Here is a 17,244-nt window from a genome sequence, read left to right as displayed (position 1 = left end):
GAACGTATTGAGAAAACCGCCGCAGAGTTAGTGACGGCGTGGAAGTTGATATTAACCACATTAAAAGCCTTAAAGACAGAGAGAAAAGCTGCAGCTGATCTGGAGGAGGCTGTTAAACTGCCTTCAACCAATCCCTTTTTAACTGAGTCAGAGGGTCCAGGACCTTCAGTGACTCCGACTGCACCTCCTGAGGTGCCAGATGCACCGGGTGAACTGGCCGCATTAGATAAGTCAGAGAAACAGATCTACGATGATATATGTGAGGGCAAGACGGGACAAAGCTGCCCAGAACAATGTACTCAATGTTCCCCTGTGTGTCCATGTGAAAGATTGATGGGGCGGGCTTCACCACCTCCGAAACCACCCAGACTTAACCGATTGAAAGCCGTAGTTTTGAAGCCCTCAGCCGAGCCCCTGCCACCTTTACGGCCCCCGTTGCCCGATAGCAACGACGAAGAAGAAGAGCCTGTTGTAGAGACTATAGGGAGGCAAGAGCCTAGAATGAAAGGCGACCCTAGGGAGCGGTGGAAAGACCTTTTTTTAGGAGCAATGAAAGACGAGGAAACGGAGTTACTGATGGCATTTCCTGTAGTGTACAGCCTCACGGGCCCAATCGCTGGGACCCATTTCACTGGGACTTGATTAAGAAAGTGCGGAAGGCAGTGGAAAATTATGGCTTGCAATCACCTTTCACGCAAGCTCTATGAGATAACATATTCACAGGAATGGTTCTTACACCATGGGATTGTCGGCAGATGATAGATATGTTGTTGACACCAACCCAAAGGTTATTGTGGGCAGACAGGTGGTATAAACTCTGTATGCAAGAAGCCCTGAGAAACCTGGAGCGTCAAGACGGCGATCCACTTCAGAACATCGCTATGGAACAAATGACAGGCCAGGGACTGTTTGTGGATGTTAGATTGCAAGCTCAGCTGCCCTTAGAAGCCTTGCAATTAGTTGGGCGACTAGCGTTGAATGCGTTGCGAACAGTCCCTGAGGAGGGAAAGAGGCAACCATCTTATACTTAAATGAGACAAGGGAGAGATGAACCGTATATGTCTTTTGCTGATGGTCTGAGAGACGCTTTGAATAAGGCGTATACCAATGAAGACGCAAAACTAGCAGTGTTGTTGAATTTAGCGGTAGAAAATGCCAATGTAGATTGTAAAAGAATTTTGTTAGCTTTGCCAAAAGAAGCAACGTTAGTAGAAATGATCGAAGCCTGCAACAGAGTAGGCTCTGCCACACATCAGGCAGAGACACTCGCAAGTGCCTTTGCAGCAGCAATTAAGCCATTTATAAATGGAAAAGGGGAGAAAAAATGTTTTAATTGTGGAAAAACAGGCCATTTTAGAGCTGAGCGCAAGGCCACAAGGAAAGGACCTAGGCAGATTGAGACAGGTCATAAATCCTTCCAACAAGGACCCTTTCAGCAAGGAATAGGCCCAGCAGGAGCACCATGTGGTCGATGCCAAAAATTTGGTCATCAAGCCTCAGAATGTTGTTCAAAGTATCATCGGGATGGTATGAAATTGGGAAACGGGCGACCGAGCATGAAGGCAGCCCACACGACGACACAAATGGGGAAGCACCACCAGGCTGCTTGGCAAGCCTCAGCGCCCAAACCGGAGAGAGCGCTGGAATGGACGTGGAAACAACAGTAGAAGTTACCTTATGGGACATGTCGGTTTATGATGTCCCGACTAACGCGAATGGACCATTAGGATATGGATTGAGTGCTTTGTTATTAGGACGATCTTCAGCAGCAAAGCAGGGACTTTTTGTTCTCCCTGGAGTCATTGATTAAAAAGGCCATATTGTGCCACCCACTAGTCCTTGGAACACACTTGTTTTTGTGATTCCAAAGAAAAGTGGAAAATGGAGACTATTACATGACTTGCGAGAAGTCAATAAGGTTGTAGTGGACATGGGAGCCTTGCAACCAGGGCTACCATCTCCCTGTATGATACTGAAGTATTGGAAACTTTTGATCATAGATCTCAAAGACTGCTTTTTTACAATCCCTCTGCATGAAGATGATGCCAAACATTTTGCATTCTCAGTCCCAAGTACAAACAAGGCGCAACCCATGCAAAGATATCATTGGACAGTATTGCCACAAGGCATGAAAAATTCACCCACGATGTGTCAAATTTATGTAAATTGGGCTTTACAGCCAATCAGAAAAAGGTGGCCTCAATAGCTCATCTATCATTATATGGATGACATATTGTTGGCTGGTGATCAATTAAATCCGGAAGAAATGATCGGGGAGCTCGTTGAGCTTTTGAGGCAAAGTGGGCTGCAAGTGGCGCCGGAAAAGATACAAGCTGAAGCGCCTTGGAGGTACTTGGGGTGGATGATCATTGAAACGTCGGTGACCCCCCAAAAGGTTGAATTAAGAATTCAGATTAAAACATTAAATGATGTACAAAAATTGGTAGGAGACGTTAACTGGATTCGACCTATTTGTGGGATCACAAACCAAGATATGGAGCCCTTGGTTCAGCTCTTGCGAGGGGATAGCAGGTTAAATTCTCCTCGACAATTGACCAAGGAAGCCCGGGAAGCAGTAGCAAACATTTCTGAAAAGGTAACTCAAGCATTTAGTTCTAGGATAGACCCCTCGATAGGGATCACTTTGGCAGTAATCAATCACGAGCGACATCCCTATGCGCTTATAATACAGTGGATAAAAAAGCTAGAATCAAAAGCGGACCCATTGAGAATTTTAGAGTGGGTCTTTTTGCCTCAGTAGCACAGAAAAACCATCACCACGAAAGTAGAGTGTTTTGCAAATTTGATTATGAAAGGGCACAACAGAATTATTGATATATCGGCAAAGGACCCGAAAACGGTTTTAAAACCATTGCAACAAGAATATTTGACTTGGGCTTTGCAGCACTCTGTTCCCTTCCAAACTGCATTAGCAGGATTTGAAGGTGACATTCAGATTAATTATCCATCACACAAAATGTGTGCCTTTTTTAAAAACCATGAAGTAGAAGAAAAATCAAAGTGTAGTCAATATCCAGTTCAAGGTGCTACAGTATTTACGGATGGTGGTGGGAAAACAGGCAAGGCAGCAATAGTATGGCGAGAGCACGGAGAATGGAAAGAACGGGTACTTGTTGTGCCAGGATCAGTTCAAAAGGTAGAACTACAGGCAGTAATTGAAGCCTTTAAATTATGGTCTGAAGAACCTGTGAATATAATTACTGATTCTTTATATGGAGTTGGAGTACTCCAAAGATAGGAAGGTTCAATTCTCAGACAGGTACAGCAGGAACAGCTATATCAACAATTTAGAACGCTTTGGTTTTTATTGCAGAACAGACGACATCCTTATTACGTTATGCATATACGCAGCCATACCAACCTTCCAGGGGAACTGGTGGAAGGAAATGCAAGAGCTGATCGGCTGACTGCCGCAGTATGGGCTGGACCTGCCCCGGACCGTTTAGGTCAAGCACAAGCCTCTCATGCCTTTTTCCATCAATCTGCCAAAGTTTTAGCGAGACAATTTAATCTAAGTGCAGGTGACGCTAGAGCTATCATACAGACTTGTGCTGATTGTCAACAAATAGGCCCAGGAATCGTGATTACAGTAAGTCCCCGAGGACTGCATTCGCTACAACTATGGCAGATGGATGTGACACATGTTGCTGACTTTGGAAGATTTAAATATGTTCATGTTTCAATTGATTGCTATTCTGCAGTAGTTTGGGCCACTGCACAAACAGGAGAAACTAGTAGGCATGTACAAAAGCATTTGCGAGCTGCATCCGCAGCCCGTGGTATACCCCTACAAATTAAAACTGATAATGGTCCTGGTTATGTAGCCCTGTCAACCCAACCATTTTTTGCTCAATGGGGAGTGACGCATGTTACTGGAATACCACATCCCCCAACTGGACAAGCTATTGTTGAACGAATGAATCATTCCTTGAAGTGTTTATTGCAAAAACTAAAAGGGGGAGAGGCTACCACACCACCCCAAGAACGTTTGAATAAAGCCTTATATGTGTTAAATTATTTGCATCTAGCAGAAGGAGAAACATGTAAAAGGAATGACAGGAAGTCTGTTTGAGTTAACACAAAATGTGCAAGTAAAAGTTAAAAATTTGGAAAAGAATATGTGGGAAGGACCTTTTCAACTGCTAACCTGGGGACGAGGTTATGCTTGTGTCATTACAGATTCTGGAACTTGTTGGGTACCCGCAAAATGGGTAAAACCATGGGTGAAACAGTCACCATCATCATCATCGGACACATCTTGACACTATCGGGTGTCATCGCAATCTGGATGCCACCTCAGCCAAAAGAAAATGTATGGGTAAATCACACTGAAATGAGCAGTATCATGAGAGGAACACGGAAAGCTTTTAGGGCAAACCGCTCTATAACTACAAATCCTTTGGTAAGATATAGTATTGGTTTTCATAGCTTTATACAAGCACTTTTTCCATCTCTAGAAGTAGCTTCTATCGCTAGGAGTAGTACAGCTAGAATTGTTTGCCTTGTAACATTCTGCTATTAATTTAAGCATAGTTGGTATGTGACTGCTGGATTACGGTAAGATGCCGTGTGAACAAAACCTATGAACCAATAGACGGGGTGGCTGTGGCGCGTGCAGCACGTCTGGCCAGCGGGCACATGCGCCATAGGCTCCCTGTGTTGAGAGGTGACAACCGAGGCATGTTCCGACACTCACTGGCCACGTGTGTCGAAACTCGTTCCTTGGCAAATGTATTAAATACCGGGATTTCCCGAAGAGCAGGGGGATCGGTGTATGGCAAGGCCACTGTTGCCTCCGTGGGGACGCCCATGTAAAGCTGGCACCTACCGACTGCTAGGCTGAGTTCGCGGCACAGGACGATACAAGAATGTACAGATGGTCCATCTTCCTCACAGTCCTTGGGTTGCAAACGATCCATCAGGTTTTGTTTATAGATAAACAAAAAGGGGGAGATGTTGGGATCACCCTGCACAGCTCGACCTTAAGGAGAAGGAGCTGTGGTGTTGATCTGCACGGCTCGACCTTAAGGAGAAGGAGCTGTGGCACTGAGAAGCTGGTAAACAGCTGGATAGCTGCACGGCTCGGCCTTGAGGAGAAGGAGCTGTGGAAAACAACTAAGAAGAAGCGAGGAAAACAGGAACACCTGCAAGCAGCGAATCCTGACTGTGTGAGAGGCGCGTGGACAGCGCGTGATATTTTGTATATAGCCAACTGCAATAATGTGTGTAACAAGCTGTAACCAATCCTGAGTGTGGGCTAACTCCCCAAACGACCACCGAGGACCACCCGAGACCCCTGCGCATGCGTAGTGTAGTTTTGCAACGCCAGCCTTACGTAAATGTAGTAGGTAGGCAGGGAGGTGGAGATTTCCCGGGAAATGTGTGAATATTCATGTCTTTAAGGTATCTAAAGGATGAACTTTTGTTTCAAGGCACACATGTTAGGCGGAGCAATCCCGCGTGCATCCAGCACTGCAATAAAGAACGCCTGCCTTCTAAAGCTTCAAAATAAGTGTTAGAGGGTTTTCTTGCCGACCCTTAGCCACTAATCGCAATTGCTTCTCACCCAGATGGATGCCTCTGGCAAGGGTCTGGCTCCATCCTCTCCCCGTCCTCCCTGCTGCCTGCCGGTGCCCACGGGCAGGGAAGAGCCCCTGTGCTCTGCCCGCTCTGCCTGCCCCCGCAGCCCCGGCGCAGCCCGCAGGTTCTCCCACCGCTCCTCCTTGCCGTTCTGGAAGACGGCGCTGGCAGTTGCTCGGATCGCCGGGAGTCTCCCCAGATCAGCGGGCAGAGCGCGGCCTCACGCTGGCACGGCATGGCTGCCCCCAGCCCTGCCGTGCGCCCCAGCCAGTCACACAGCCACGCGGTAAAGGGTTTAATGAACACCCCGAAAGGATCGCTGCCGGCCCGAGCTGGCGTTCACCCGCTGCTCTGCTTGGCCACCTCTCTCTTCAGCGATGATAGGGCGGATGCCCTTTCCACGGGGCAGGGAGAGCCGTGGCTTGTTGCCCTGAAGCAAGGGAGAAGAAGCCAGCTCACATCACGCAACGCCGGCAGGGGCTGCGCTCTCCCTCTCGGGGGGAAAGCAGCAGCAGCCAGGCCCTGCCCGTGGCAAGCCGCGCACCCGCGGCCGTGGCACTGGCCCAGCACAAGCCCGGCAGGAAGGTGCCCAAGGGGCGCAGGCCTACAGCTGCCTCTGCCGGTCCCGGGCCTGGACATCTCCACGGCGACCGCCAGGGCTCTGTGACAGGGGGCCGCATCGTGCCCAGAGGCCATTGTGACATGGGTCCCCGCGGTGACGGGGGGTATTTAAGGAGTGAGCGCCCTGGGGTGCCCACTCCCAGGACAGCACCTCCCTCAGGAGGCAGCATCTCCCCTGGGTGCCCGTGGAAGGTCTGCGGCAGAAGACGCCAAAGATGCCCATGGACGAGGAGGCGAACGCCCGCTCCCAGCCTGACACCAGGCTGCCGAGCCTGCAGAAGAGGCACCAGGTGAGGGACGGGGCAGGAGGGAGAGGCCGGCGCTGGGACGGGGCCACACGGAGCTGCCTTGGTGCCGGGCTTCGCTGGCACTGTGGGGGCCGCTGCGCCAAGGCGGCCGCCTCCATCCCGTGCCTTCTCCTCCTCCTGCCCGCAGGCACGCCACAGGCAGCCAAGTGCAGCGCCGCAGGGTAGCCAGAGCCCGGCCTCGTCCCACCATGGGGACAGGCTGCCACGGCTCCCCTGCACAGAGAGCTCAGAGGCAACTGGGAGCCGCCGTGCACAGGTAGGGAGCCTGAGGGAGACGGGGCCGAACGTCTTCCCAACGCGCAGGCGGGAGGTGCAGGCGGGGACAGGTGGGCCTGGCCCCCGTAGCAAGCGGAGACCCTCGTGCCGTGCCTGGCAGGCTGCCCGGGCACGTCGGGGGTGCTCCCGCGAGTGGCCGTGGGCCACACGGAGACCAGCTCTCTCCTCAGAGGGCTCTGGGAGCAGGGCAGCAGCCGCCTGCGGGGCCGAGCGCTGCCCTGGGTGTGGCAGGGGAGCCCGGCCGCAGGAGCTCTCCCAGTGGGGACGCAGGGGCAAGGGCTGCAGTCACGCAGCCTCTCTCCTCGACTTCTCTTGCAGACGCAGAGCCTGGCGCAGTGGGTGGCACTGCCCTGCAGTACAGCATTGCAGGAGGAGACGGTCCGTCTGCCAGCCTTGCCGCCTCTCCCCTGGCAGGCAGCGGCACCCGGGCACATACCCACAGCTCAGCCGCCACGGGCTGCCAGCACCTGCTGCACGCTGCCGCCTCTGCCGGCAGCGTCGTCTGCATCTTCTGCCAGAGGCAGAGAAAGCGCCAGCAGCCCCACAGGCAGCGGCCACCAACAGCTTGTCGCATCTCCTTGGCGCATGTGCGGTGAGCAGGGCTCAGTCGCGAGGCTGGAGAGCTGGGGGCCTGCCCCACACAGCCCCACAGCCTACACCACAGCTGTGGAGGGGGCCGCCCAGTGCCAAATGACTGAGCACCTGGGCAAGATTTTCACTGGGAGCTGGCGACGCAGCCGGGAGCTGGCAGCACAGCGGGACCAGGCGCACAGCATGGTGTGTGGCACCACGGCTGTGGCAATGACAATGAGAACAGACCATCTGGAAGAGCTGGAGAGGAGCTGCCTGGCCCGCACCGGGCACTGCCTGGCCCAGCTTGGGAAAACCAATCTGCAGCAGCAGCAAGATGGCCCGGAAGAGAGCGAGCTGTGGCAGCCGGAGGGCGAGGGGCAGCGTTTCTCCCCGGCATGGACGGGGCAGGTCAGTGTCAGACCCAGGCAGGTGAGTGCCAAGGACAGGACGGGATAGAGGGATGAGCCTCCCTCTGCCTGGGGCCCGCCGCTGCTCCGCACAGCTGCAGCCCCATCATCTCCTGCACCCCTCTCCCAGCAGCCGCTGCAGGCATGTCCCCGGCAGGCATTTATGCCGCTGGAGCCGGGCTCCCTTTGCAAATCCCCCTCTCTCTTTCAGCTATGCAAGGGCCACTCGTTTTCCAGCCTGCGGCAGCCAGAGCTGACACCCCTGCAGCTCCCTGAGGCCACCACAAGCAAGCAGGACCTGCTGGAGCGACTGGAAGCCCATGTCCCCAGCAAACATCAGGCAGGGGCAGCAGTGGGGGCAGTCCTGCAGGTGCCAGAGGAGAAGCTGGGGGCCTTGGCCAAGGAGGAGCAGCGGGCAGATGACAGTAGCACAGAGCTGTCCCAAGCAGAAGTCACCATCTGCAACACCTGGGTCAACTCCTTGGGCCCGGAACACTTGCAGGACCACCCCCAGGAGGGGCGCGCCCAGCCCAGCAGCTTGGGACCAGAGGTGGTAGGAGAGGCAGCCAGAGACCTGCAGAACGTGTCTCCTGCCCCGGCGAGTCCCACGGATGCCGAGCCGGCAGCTTCTGCCCAGGCCGCAGCTCCTGAGGAAGAGGGGCAGGGCGTCCCTCTCTCTCCCGCGGCACAAGAGGATGCACCAGCACCAGCTGCCAGCGAGCGGGCCGCAGCCGCAGAGGCAGAGATCCAAGCACCTGCCCCACACGGCCCCACAGCCGATGAGGAGGCTCTGCAGGCCACGGCCCAGTACCTAGTGAGGGAGGCCGTGAGGAGGGCGATGATTGAGGTCCAGGGACTTGACCAGCAGCCGACGGAACAGTGGGACATGGATGTGGCGATGGCTGCAACACTTGCAGCACCGCCGGACACCGAGTCGCCTCTGGCTGAAGAGCCTCAGAGAGAGGACACCAGAGCCCCGCTGGTCCCAGAAGCACATGACAATGAAGAAAGCATGGCTTCTCCCCGGTTTGGCCACCAACACGGAGAGGGCAGCTCTGCCACTGTCTCCCCAGCAGCGCACGAGGGTGAAGTGGCTTCATTACTGCCTGAAAGCCCTCCAGCACAAGCTGGCATACCCGACCTTGAGGAAGAGGGGCAGCACGCTCCTCTCTCTCCCGTGGCACAAGAGGAGGCACCGGTACCAGCTGCCAGCGAGGACTCCGCAGCTGCAGAGGCAGAGAGCCAAGAACCTGCCCCACACGGCCCCACGGCCGATGAGGAGGCTTTGCAGGCCATGGCCCAGTACATAGTGCGGGAGGCCGTGAGGAGGGCGGTGATTGCAGTCCAGGGACTTGAGCAGCAGCCGCCACAACAGCGGGACCTGGAACAAAGCACAGATGTGGTGACAGTTGCAACACCTGCAGCAATGCCGGACACGGAGTCTCCCTTGGCTGAAGAGCCTCAGGGAGAGGACAGCACAGCCCCTCTGGACCCAGCAGCACATGAGGATGAAGAAAGCACGGCTTCTTGCGAGTCTGGCCACCAGCAAGGAGAGGGCAGCTCCACCACTGTCTCCTCAGCAGCGCAAGAGGATGAATTGGCTTCATTGCCTCAAAGCCCTCCAGCACACACTGGCACACCCCTCCTTGCCCCAGCAGCGGCTTCTCCCCTGCAGTGGGAACTGTGGGACCAGGTGAGACAGGCACACGTGGCCAGCGCTTGGCTCCCTGAGGTGCGAGAGGCAGGCCCAGTGCCCCGGGTGTGTGTTGTAGAAAAAGTCGTGGTGCTCTCCGTGTCACCCCCTCCCTTCCCTGCCTATGCCCTTTCTCTCCCCATGCAGGCGGCCTCCATGCACTCCTCCGGATGCAGGGACGTGTGTGACGATGACTCAGGTACGTCCACGAGTCGAGCGCCAGCCTGGTGAGTGGCATCCAGGCCAGGCCAGCAGCACTGCGCGCACGGGGGCTGGCCGCACCACGGCCACCCCTCCCTGGGGAAAGGCCTGGGTGGCGCGGGGCAGGCAGCAGCTTGTCTGTCGCCCACCCGGCCCCTCGCCTACAGCTCTCCTCCCCCCACAGGCATCGCCGCCCTCGTGCTGCCCGCCCAGGCTCAAAGGCAACGGCCGCCCTCCCTCTTCAGGAGGGCTCTGCGGGCTCTGCGCAGGGCTTTCCGCTGCAGCTGCATCACGGGACAGCAAGAGCTGCAGCACCCCGCTGCCAGCCCCCGGCGGGTCCCCAGAGATGGCGGCTGGCCCTGAGACTGCGCAGTGTCTGGAGGGAGCGGCACGGGGAGGCACGCGGGGGATGGGCGCATGGACGGTGCCCCATGCATGCTGCTGCCCTGAGGTCATCGTGCTGCCAGCGCCGCTCGACTGCGAATGCTTGCTCAGGACCATAAAAGACATCAATTGTCCCCCAGTGCGCGTCTGTGCCTGGTCTGTCTCGGGAGAAAGACGGGTGCGGGCAAGGCCCGTGCCGGTGGTGTGTGCTGGGAGGAGCAGGAGAGTCTCCCCAACAGCTTTTCCGTCTTGTCAACGGTGTCCCCCTGCTCCACGGTGCAAAAAGACAGTGCTGCTGGCTGAGCACCGCAGCCCACGCCTGCCCCACGGCCCAGCTGCCTGGGGGCAGCTCTTGGCAGGCAGCCTCGCTGTCGCCCCTTGCTGACGCACGGGCTCAGGCCGCCACGCAAGGAGCCCTGCCCGCAGCGGGCATCAGACTCGGGACAAGGAAGGAAAGGCAGGAGACGGGGAGAGCCAGAAAACCCAAGACGGTCCCTTCCTCAGTCCTGTCAGCAACTCTACAGTGAAACTGTACCATCTGCCAGGATGCAGCCCTGCGCCGTGCCCACTCTCTCGCAGAGAGCTGCTCCTGGGGACACAGGAGGGGTGCGGGGAACGGGGCAAGGCTGAGCAGAGGCTGCGCAGGGCAAGGAGGGGGCCTCCGCAGTGGCGAGAGCCCCGGGGCAGGGGGTCAAGCTCCCGGGAAGTGTGGGTTGCGCTCAGGGGCCGCAGCGGCACGAATGATGTGCAGGACAGAGCCCACTGAGAGGATGGAGCAGCGGGGGTGGCTCTCGGCTGGCAGGTGAGCACCTGCCAGCACCAGAGGCCAGCTCCAAATCTAAGGGAGTGGCTGCCCCAGGCTCTCCGCCGAGGTGATGTAATGCTCCACTCTCTCAGGTATGACATTTTTCCTAATATCCAATCTAAAGCTTCCCTGGCGCAACTTGAGACCATTTCCTCTCATCCTATGGCTGGTTACTTGGGAGAAGAGACCAACCCCCTCCTCGCCACAACCCCCTTTCAGGTAGTTGTACAGAGCGATGAGGGCTCTCCTCAGCCTCCTCCAGACTGAACACCCCCAGTTCCCTCAGCCACTCCTTATCAGACTTGTGCTCCAGACCCCTCCCCAGCTCTGTTGCCCTCCTCTGGACACGCTCCAGCACTTCAACGTCCTTCCTGTCGTGAGGGGCCCAAAACTGAACACAGGATTCAAGGTGCGGCCTCACCAGTGCCCAGTACAGGGGCGCGATCCCTGCCCTGCTCCTGATGGCCACACTAGTCCGCATTGTTTTGGTTTAGCCCCAGCCGGCAACTAAGCCCCACGCAGCCGCTCGCTCACTCCCTCACGGTGGGACGGGGGAGAGAATCGGAAGAGTAAAAGTGAGGAAACTCATGGTTTGAGATAAAGACAGTTTAAGAGGTAAAGCAAAAGCCGCGCACACAAGCAGAGCAAACCAGGGAATTCATTCACCACGCCCCGTGGGCAGGCTGGGGTTCAGCCACCTCCAGGGAAGCAGGGCTGTATCATGCATAATGGTTTCTTGGGAAGACAGATGCCATCACTCCGAATGTCCCTCCACCCCTTCCATCCTTTTTCATCCCAGCTTTATATACTGAGCATGATGTCATACGGTATGGAATATCTCTTTGGCCAGCCTGGGTCAACTGTCCTGGCTGTGTCCCCTCCCAGCTTCCCGTCCCGTACACCCCCTGCCTTCTTGCTGACAGGCCAGCATGAGAAGCTGGACTGTCCTTGACTGCTTAGCAACAACTCGAAACATCAGCACATTATCAACATTTTATCATCCCAAATCCAAAACATAGCCTCACACTAGCTTCTAAGGAGAAAATTAACCCTCAGGTCCACGTTGCCACCTCTGTGTGGAGAGTGCGTGACTTGCCAAGCCCCACTGGATACAGAGGGGATCTATTGGGTGTATTGACCCTAAGAAGCCTCAAAGATGAACAATTTTAAGGCTTCTTCATGAATGGAGGTCCAATCCCAGGTGGCCCTTTTGCATGTCAAATCGTACAGGGCACGGGCTATGATGGAAAAAACTGGGATGTGTTTTCTCCAAAAGACAGCAGGCCTAGGGCTGTAGCTCCTTCTTCTTTCCAGGCATTTTTTCTTGCTCAAGGGTAGTCAAGGTTTTGGGAGGAGTACACACCGTTCTTCCCCTCCACCACCAGACATCCAGGAACTTTACCTCAGAAGATGGGAGCTGTCTTGAATCACCTCCCTGCCCTCCATGTGCCTCAGCATAGCTTCTAGGAGGATCCGCTCCATGACCTTCGCAGGCACAGACGGGAGGCTGATGGGTCAGCAGTTCCCAGGGTCCTCCTCACAGCCCGGAGCAACCACCTGTGGACCAGGACCTCTCAGCCCTGCAGCCAGGCCAGCCCCGGCCAAGGTGGGGGACCACTGTCGAGCTCCTCTTCCGTGGCACTGGTGAACCTCCCACTCTGTAGTTCCATGGGGGCCCAGCTTGCTCAGGGAAAGCCACGCTCATGGGGCACCCGCGGCAACCGCCGGTTCTGGTGCTCCACTGGGGGGCAAGTGGGCAGGGGTGCAGCGGGGCCTCTTCCCTCTCCTCCTCTGCAGGGCCAGCATGGAGGTGTCGAGCAGGGACCGCCTGTCCCCGCGGGCTCCGCTGGCCTCCAAGGCCTCTCTGGGCTCCCTGTCAGGGAGCAACTCCTCTCCCCAGGGCTCCTTCTACTCCTCCCCAGAGCCCTGGCCCGGTGCGATGGCGGAGCCAGCAGCACTTACCCATGTGGGATTGCCCTGGACCCCCAAGGCTGTCGGCGAGCCGGGGCTGCAGCCAGGGCCAGTCCTTGGTCAGGACCCTCCACTGGAGCTGCCGTCAGGGACAGAGCAAGAGTGGCTCCCCGGGGATCATAGAATCACCGAATCACACAATCATTCTGGTTGGAAAAGACCTTTAAGATCATCAAGTCCAACCAGTAACCCAACACAATTGCCGTGTATTTCTCTCCCTAATGCTACAAATTATTTTCTTTTTCCCCTCTTCATTCCTTGGAGGGATCTGGGTCCTAATGTAGGGCACGAAGCCGTTGGCCTCGTTGACAGTAGTTTGCCACCAGTAGGAGTCTTTGCTCAAGCAAGAGCAAAAGACACACCGAAAAGCGTGACGGAGCAATCGGGTAGGGCTATAATCGTGCCTGGGAGCCGTCTGCGCACATGAAGGTTTTGTGTCTCGCTCTGTGTAGTGGCCACAGAGTCAGTGTGATCTCCCTGTACAGCACTAGGAGACATCAATCTGTTTGCTTCTTTCCTCGACCAAGCTTCAAAGGCTGGCTTTGAAAGGAAAATGTGGTTCAAATGTAACATTCCTGCAGGAAGACCTCGTGTAACTGATTTACCAAAATTAAAACTTTTTTTCCCTGTGAAGCTTCGTTTCCTCCATAGCAACAAAAAGACCAGGTTTTGGTCTTTGGGCTGACCCACCGTGGATGCCCCCGCCAGCGCCACTGACACCTCCATGCCACACGTGCCACAACCTGCCCCGTCCTCAGCAGCGTGACGGTGCGGGGTCAGTGCAAGCACTGCGTCCCGGGTCGGCGGGGCCTGATCCGGCGGCGGCTCCTGCAGGAAAAGGCAGAGCCCCCAGCGGGACAGCACCTGCACCCAGGTTATAGCAAAGGCAATTTATCCCACGGGGGTTTCCTGACCGTCCCCTGCAGCCGCGCAGCACGGCGGGAGGGGGCAGCGGCTGCTCTGGGCGCTTGGGGCAGGGGACGGTAAAATTAACCAGGAGGACAGAGGTGGGGTCTGGATCCGGGCCCGAGCAATCATGGCCAGGGCTGCTGTAAAAAGAAAGAGCGGACGCTTCTCGCCTCTCTTGCCGGCAGCGGGCGGGCGCCAAGAGGCTGGGTGCCACGGGAGTTGGGGAGCAGCACCCCGACCCCGCGCCCACCGTGGGGCACAGGTAACACTGTGGGGATCCTGGGGGGTTTGCTCCCAGCGGGGAATGCTGCAGTCCTGTGGGCTGCGGGGGCCATGGGGCCAGGCGCCGGGGACGCCCGCCTGTCGGCAGCATTTAACACGAGTAACGGCATCGGGGTCTCGGCCGGTACCGAGAGGTTTGCCGAGCGGGGTGCCCCTGGCCAGGGATGCAATGGTGGGTGCATTCCTCCAGCCTGCCCTGCTGCTCTCTGCAGCCCCCTCCCAGGCCCCGCCGCCATCCCGGAGCTGACCCTGCTCTCGCTCCCCCACCTCCCCAGCCACTTGCGGAGGAACCGGCTGCCTCCCTGCCCACGGCACTGCGGCAGCCGGGGGCTTCCCCTGGGGCGCCTCTGCCTGACATGGAGCATCTGGTGCTGCGTTTGGTGCTGCTGGCCGGGACGCTGGCCGCCGGCAGCTCCCCGCACCGGCGAGACCTCGCCCCCGTCAAGGAGGTGGCACTGGACATGGCCCCCACCTCCTTCGACGACCAGTACCGGGGCTGCAGCCGCATGATGGAGGAGGAGCTGGGAGACCTCAACCGCACCGAGTTTGCCAACAACAGTGTCTACGCTCAGGCGTGGACATTCGCCGCCGCTGAATGGCGGAGCTGGAGGGGACGCTTGCCCCAGTCACCGGCGCTGCGGCCGGAGCAGGCGGTCGCCCTCCTGGCGTACACCCTGCAGGGTCCCCTGCACCAGGCATTCAACGCAGCCGTGCGCGAGGCCGGGCGCTCCCGCGGTGAATACCTGGGTGCCTTCCACTTCAAGGCGCTGCATTTCCTCCTGAGCGAGGCCCTGCGTGCCCTGCAGGACGCCCAGCCCCATCGCTGCCACCGCGTCTACCGGGGTGTCCGGGGCATCTGCTTCAATGCCCAGCGCCACCAATCCATCCGCTTCGGCCACTTCACCTCCGCCTCCCTCCGGAACGAGAGCACCCTGCCCTTCGGCCGGGACACCTTCTTCTCAGTGGAGACCTGCTACGGCGTCCCCATCAGGGACTTCTCCTTCTTCCCTGAGGAGGAGGAGGTCCTCATCCCGCCCTACGAGAGCTTCGAGGTCACCAACATCACCCGCGACGGGGACAAAGCCTTCATCCACCTCCGCTCCCAGACCGTGCTCAGCACCGACAACTGCGAGTTGGTGGAAGGTGATGTCCCCTCCATTGGGGTGCTGGGGAAGGGGGGCGTGGGGTGGCCCTGTCCCACCAGCTCCACCAGGAAGTGAGGATTGGGACCATGGGGAGGGCCATGGGGGGGAGGTTGCCTTCAGGTGCGTGTCCTTGCCTGTCTCCCAGCCGCTCTCCCCCAGCGTTTGCAATGGGGACCCTCTGCAGCAAAGCACAACACGGCATGGCACGGTACGGTATGGCACAGCATGGTGTGATGCAGGACAGCACTGCTCAGCACGGTGTGGCATGGCATGATGCAGCACAGCACAACATGGGATAGCATGGTACGGCACAGCACGGCACAGCCCGGCACGGCACGGCATGGCACAGCACAGCATGGCATGTTGTCAGACGCACAGCACAGCAGAGCACGGCACGGCATGGCACAGCTGGGCCGCGGCGCAGAGCGTGCAGCAGCCGTGCAAACAGAGTTGGTTTCTTTGGCAGAGAAGAGATGCAAGAGCCGGCCGTGCGTCTTCGGTGCAGGTGAGCCGAGAGCCCCCGCTGCAGCTCGGGGGTGACCCTGGCTGAGCCCCCTGCCCCCTGTCTGCCCCTCACTCCCCCCCTCTGGCACTCCCAGGCAGGAGCGTCTGCCAGGACCCCCCACTCCTCGGGGGGCTCCTCCTGGCAGCCGTGGCCCTGGCAGCAGCTGCCAGGGGCCCCTGAGCCACAACAGCACCGCAGTCACGGCACCATGGCGAGGAAAAGGCGCCAGGAACAGGAGCCACCAGCTTCACCGAGACGGTGGGATGGGACAGAGCAGCAGGAGGGGCTGGGGCTATGGGGACAGCCCCACTGCAGGGTCCCGCATGGCGGCCGCCTGTGCCCAGCTCAGCCCTGCCATGGTGCCACCGGCCCCGGGACGTGTCAGCAGTGCCGGGGCAGCAGCGGAGCCTGGATGAGGCCTTTGGCAGAGCCGTGGATGGGGCTTTTGGGTGCAGCTGAGCGTGGGGTCTGTGAGGGGCTGCCCCAGGGACAGGGGCTGGCACTGACGGGGACCAGAGGGGCGCAGCAGGGCTGCTTTTGGGGGTGTCCCTGACCAGCCGGCCACTCGCCTTCCCCTGGCTCCCGGAGGAATAAAGGCTCGCTGTGGAAGCAGTGTGTCTCTGCGGGCTTCCTGCGGCTCCTTGGGCTGGGGGCAGCTCGGGGAGGCTGCAGGCAGGGTCTTCTCCAACCTCTCCACATCCCCAGCCCTCTCGCATCCAGAGCATCCCCCAAAGCATCGGCCGACGCCCCGGGTCCTGCTCAAGGGGTCTCGCGTGGGTCTCCTCCCAGCATCTCACAGCTGACAGCGGGCAGCCTTGATGTGCTCTAATAAGCTCTGAGGTCCAGAGCCGGCGCAGCCAGGTCAGGCGAGTGGCCCGGGCAGCACTCCCGGCTCGGGGTGCTGGGAGCCCCCACGTACAGTGGGGCTGGCAGACGTGGGGCTGTGCCATGGGGCGGTGACACTTGGGGCAGCGGCGCTTTATGGGGCGGCACGAGGGGGCGGCGGGGGCAGCGCCGTGACTCACTGGAGCCGCCCTCGGCCCCGGCCCCGCCGGCTGGGCGCAACCGCCACCGCACTGTGTCCCCCAGCCCCTCCAGGACGTGCCCCTGGCCCTTGCGCCCGAGGCAGCACCCCACATCTCCACGTGCCCACACGCTCGTCCCACATCGGGGGACCACCCATGACCAGCCTCGCTGCACCCCATGTGTCCCCACCCTGCCCCATATCTCCCCCATGCCCGCGGGCAAGCAGCCGTGGGCACCCCGTGTCCCTCGCGTGGGCGCTGAGCCGGCCTTGCCCCGGGGTGCTGGCAGCACTGGTGAGCGGGGCGCTTGGGGCCAGCGGGGTCACCAAGGGGCATGGCAGGCTGTGGGGGAGAGAGGTGCAGGTGAAGCCCCCCGGGCACCGAGCACCTGTGCTGGGGTGGGGGAGCCCTGGGGTGCGTGGGGGCGGCCCCAGGGTGTCCCACGACGCAGCCCCCCAGCTCCAAGGGGTGAAGGAGAAAAACCCCCAGGCACCCAGGCAGGGCTTCGCTCGGGGCTCAGCCGTGGGGCAGCCAGCGC

At 58.6% G+C, this 17,244-nt stretch overlaps 1 protein-coding gene across 1 annotated transcript; it reads left to right on the top strand.

Annotated features, from left to right (window-relative positions):
* Positions 1 to 13,915: 13,915 nt before the first annotated feature.
* On the top strand, positions 13,916 to 15,251 carry LOC309417690 (erythroblast NAD(P)(+)--arginine ADP-ribosyltransferase-like; the record flags this gene model as incomplete). Its single annotated transcript, XM_082015218.1, has 1 exon — positions 13,916 to 15,251. The coding sequence occupies exon 1, from the start codon at positions 14,196 to 14,198 to the stop codon at positions 15,249 to 15,251; it is 1,056 nt and encodes a 351-aa protein (XP_081871344.1). The 5' UTR covers positions 13,916 to 14,195.
* Between the last annotated feature and the right edge of the window lie 1,993 nt (positions 15,252 to 17,244).

The sequence above is a fragment of the Phaethon aethereus genome (genome assembly GCF_964289735.1).
Source record: "Phaethon aethereus genome assembly, chromosome: 1".
NCBI classification, from domain to species: domain Eukaryota; kingdom Metazoa; phylum Chordata; class Aves; order Phaethontiformes; family Phaethontidae; genus Phaethon; species Phaethon aethereus.
This window is presented reverse-complemented; position numbering and strand designations above follow the sequence as displayed.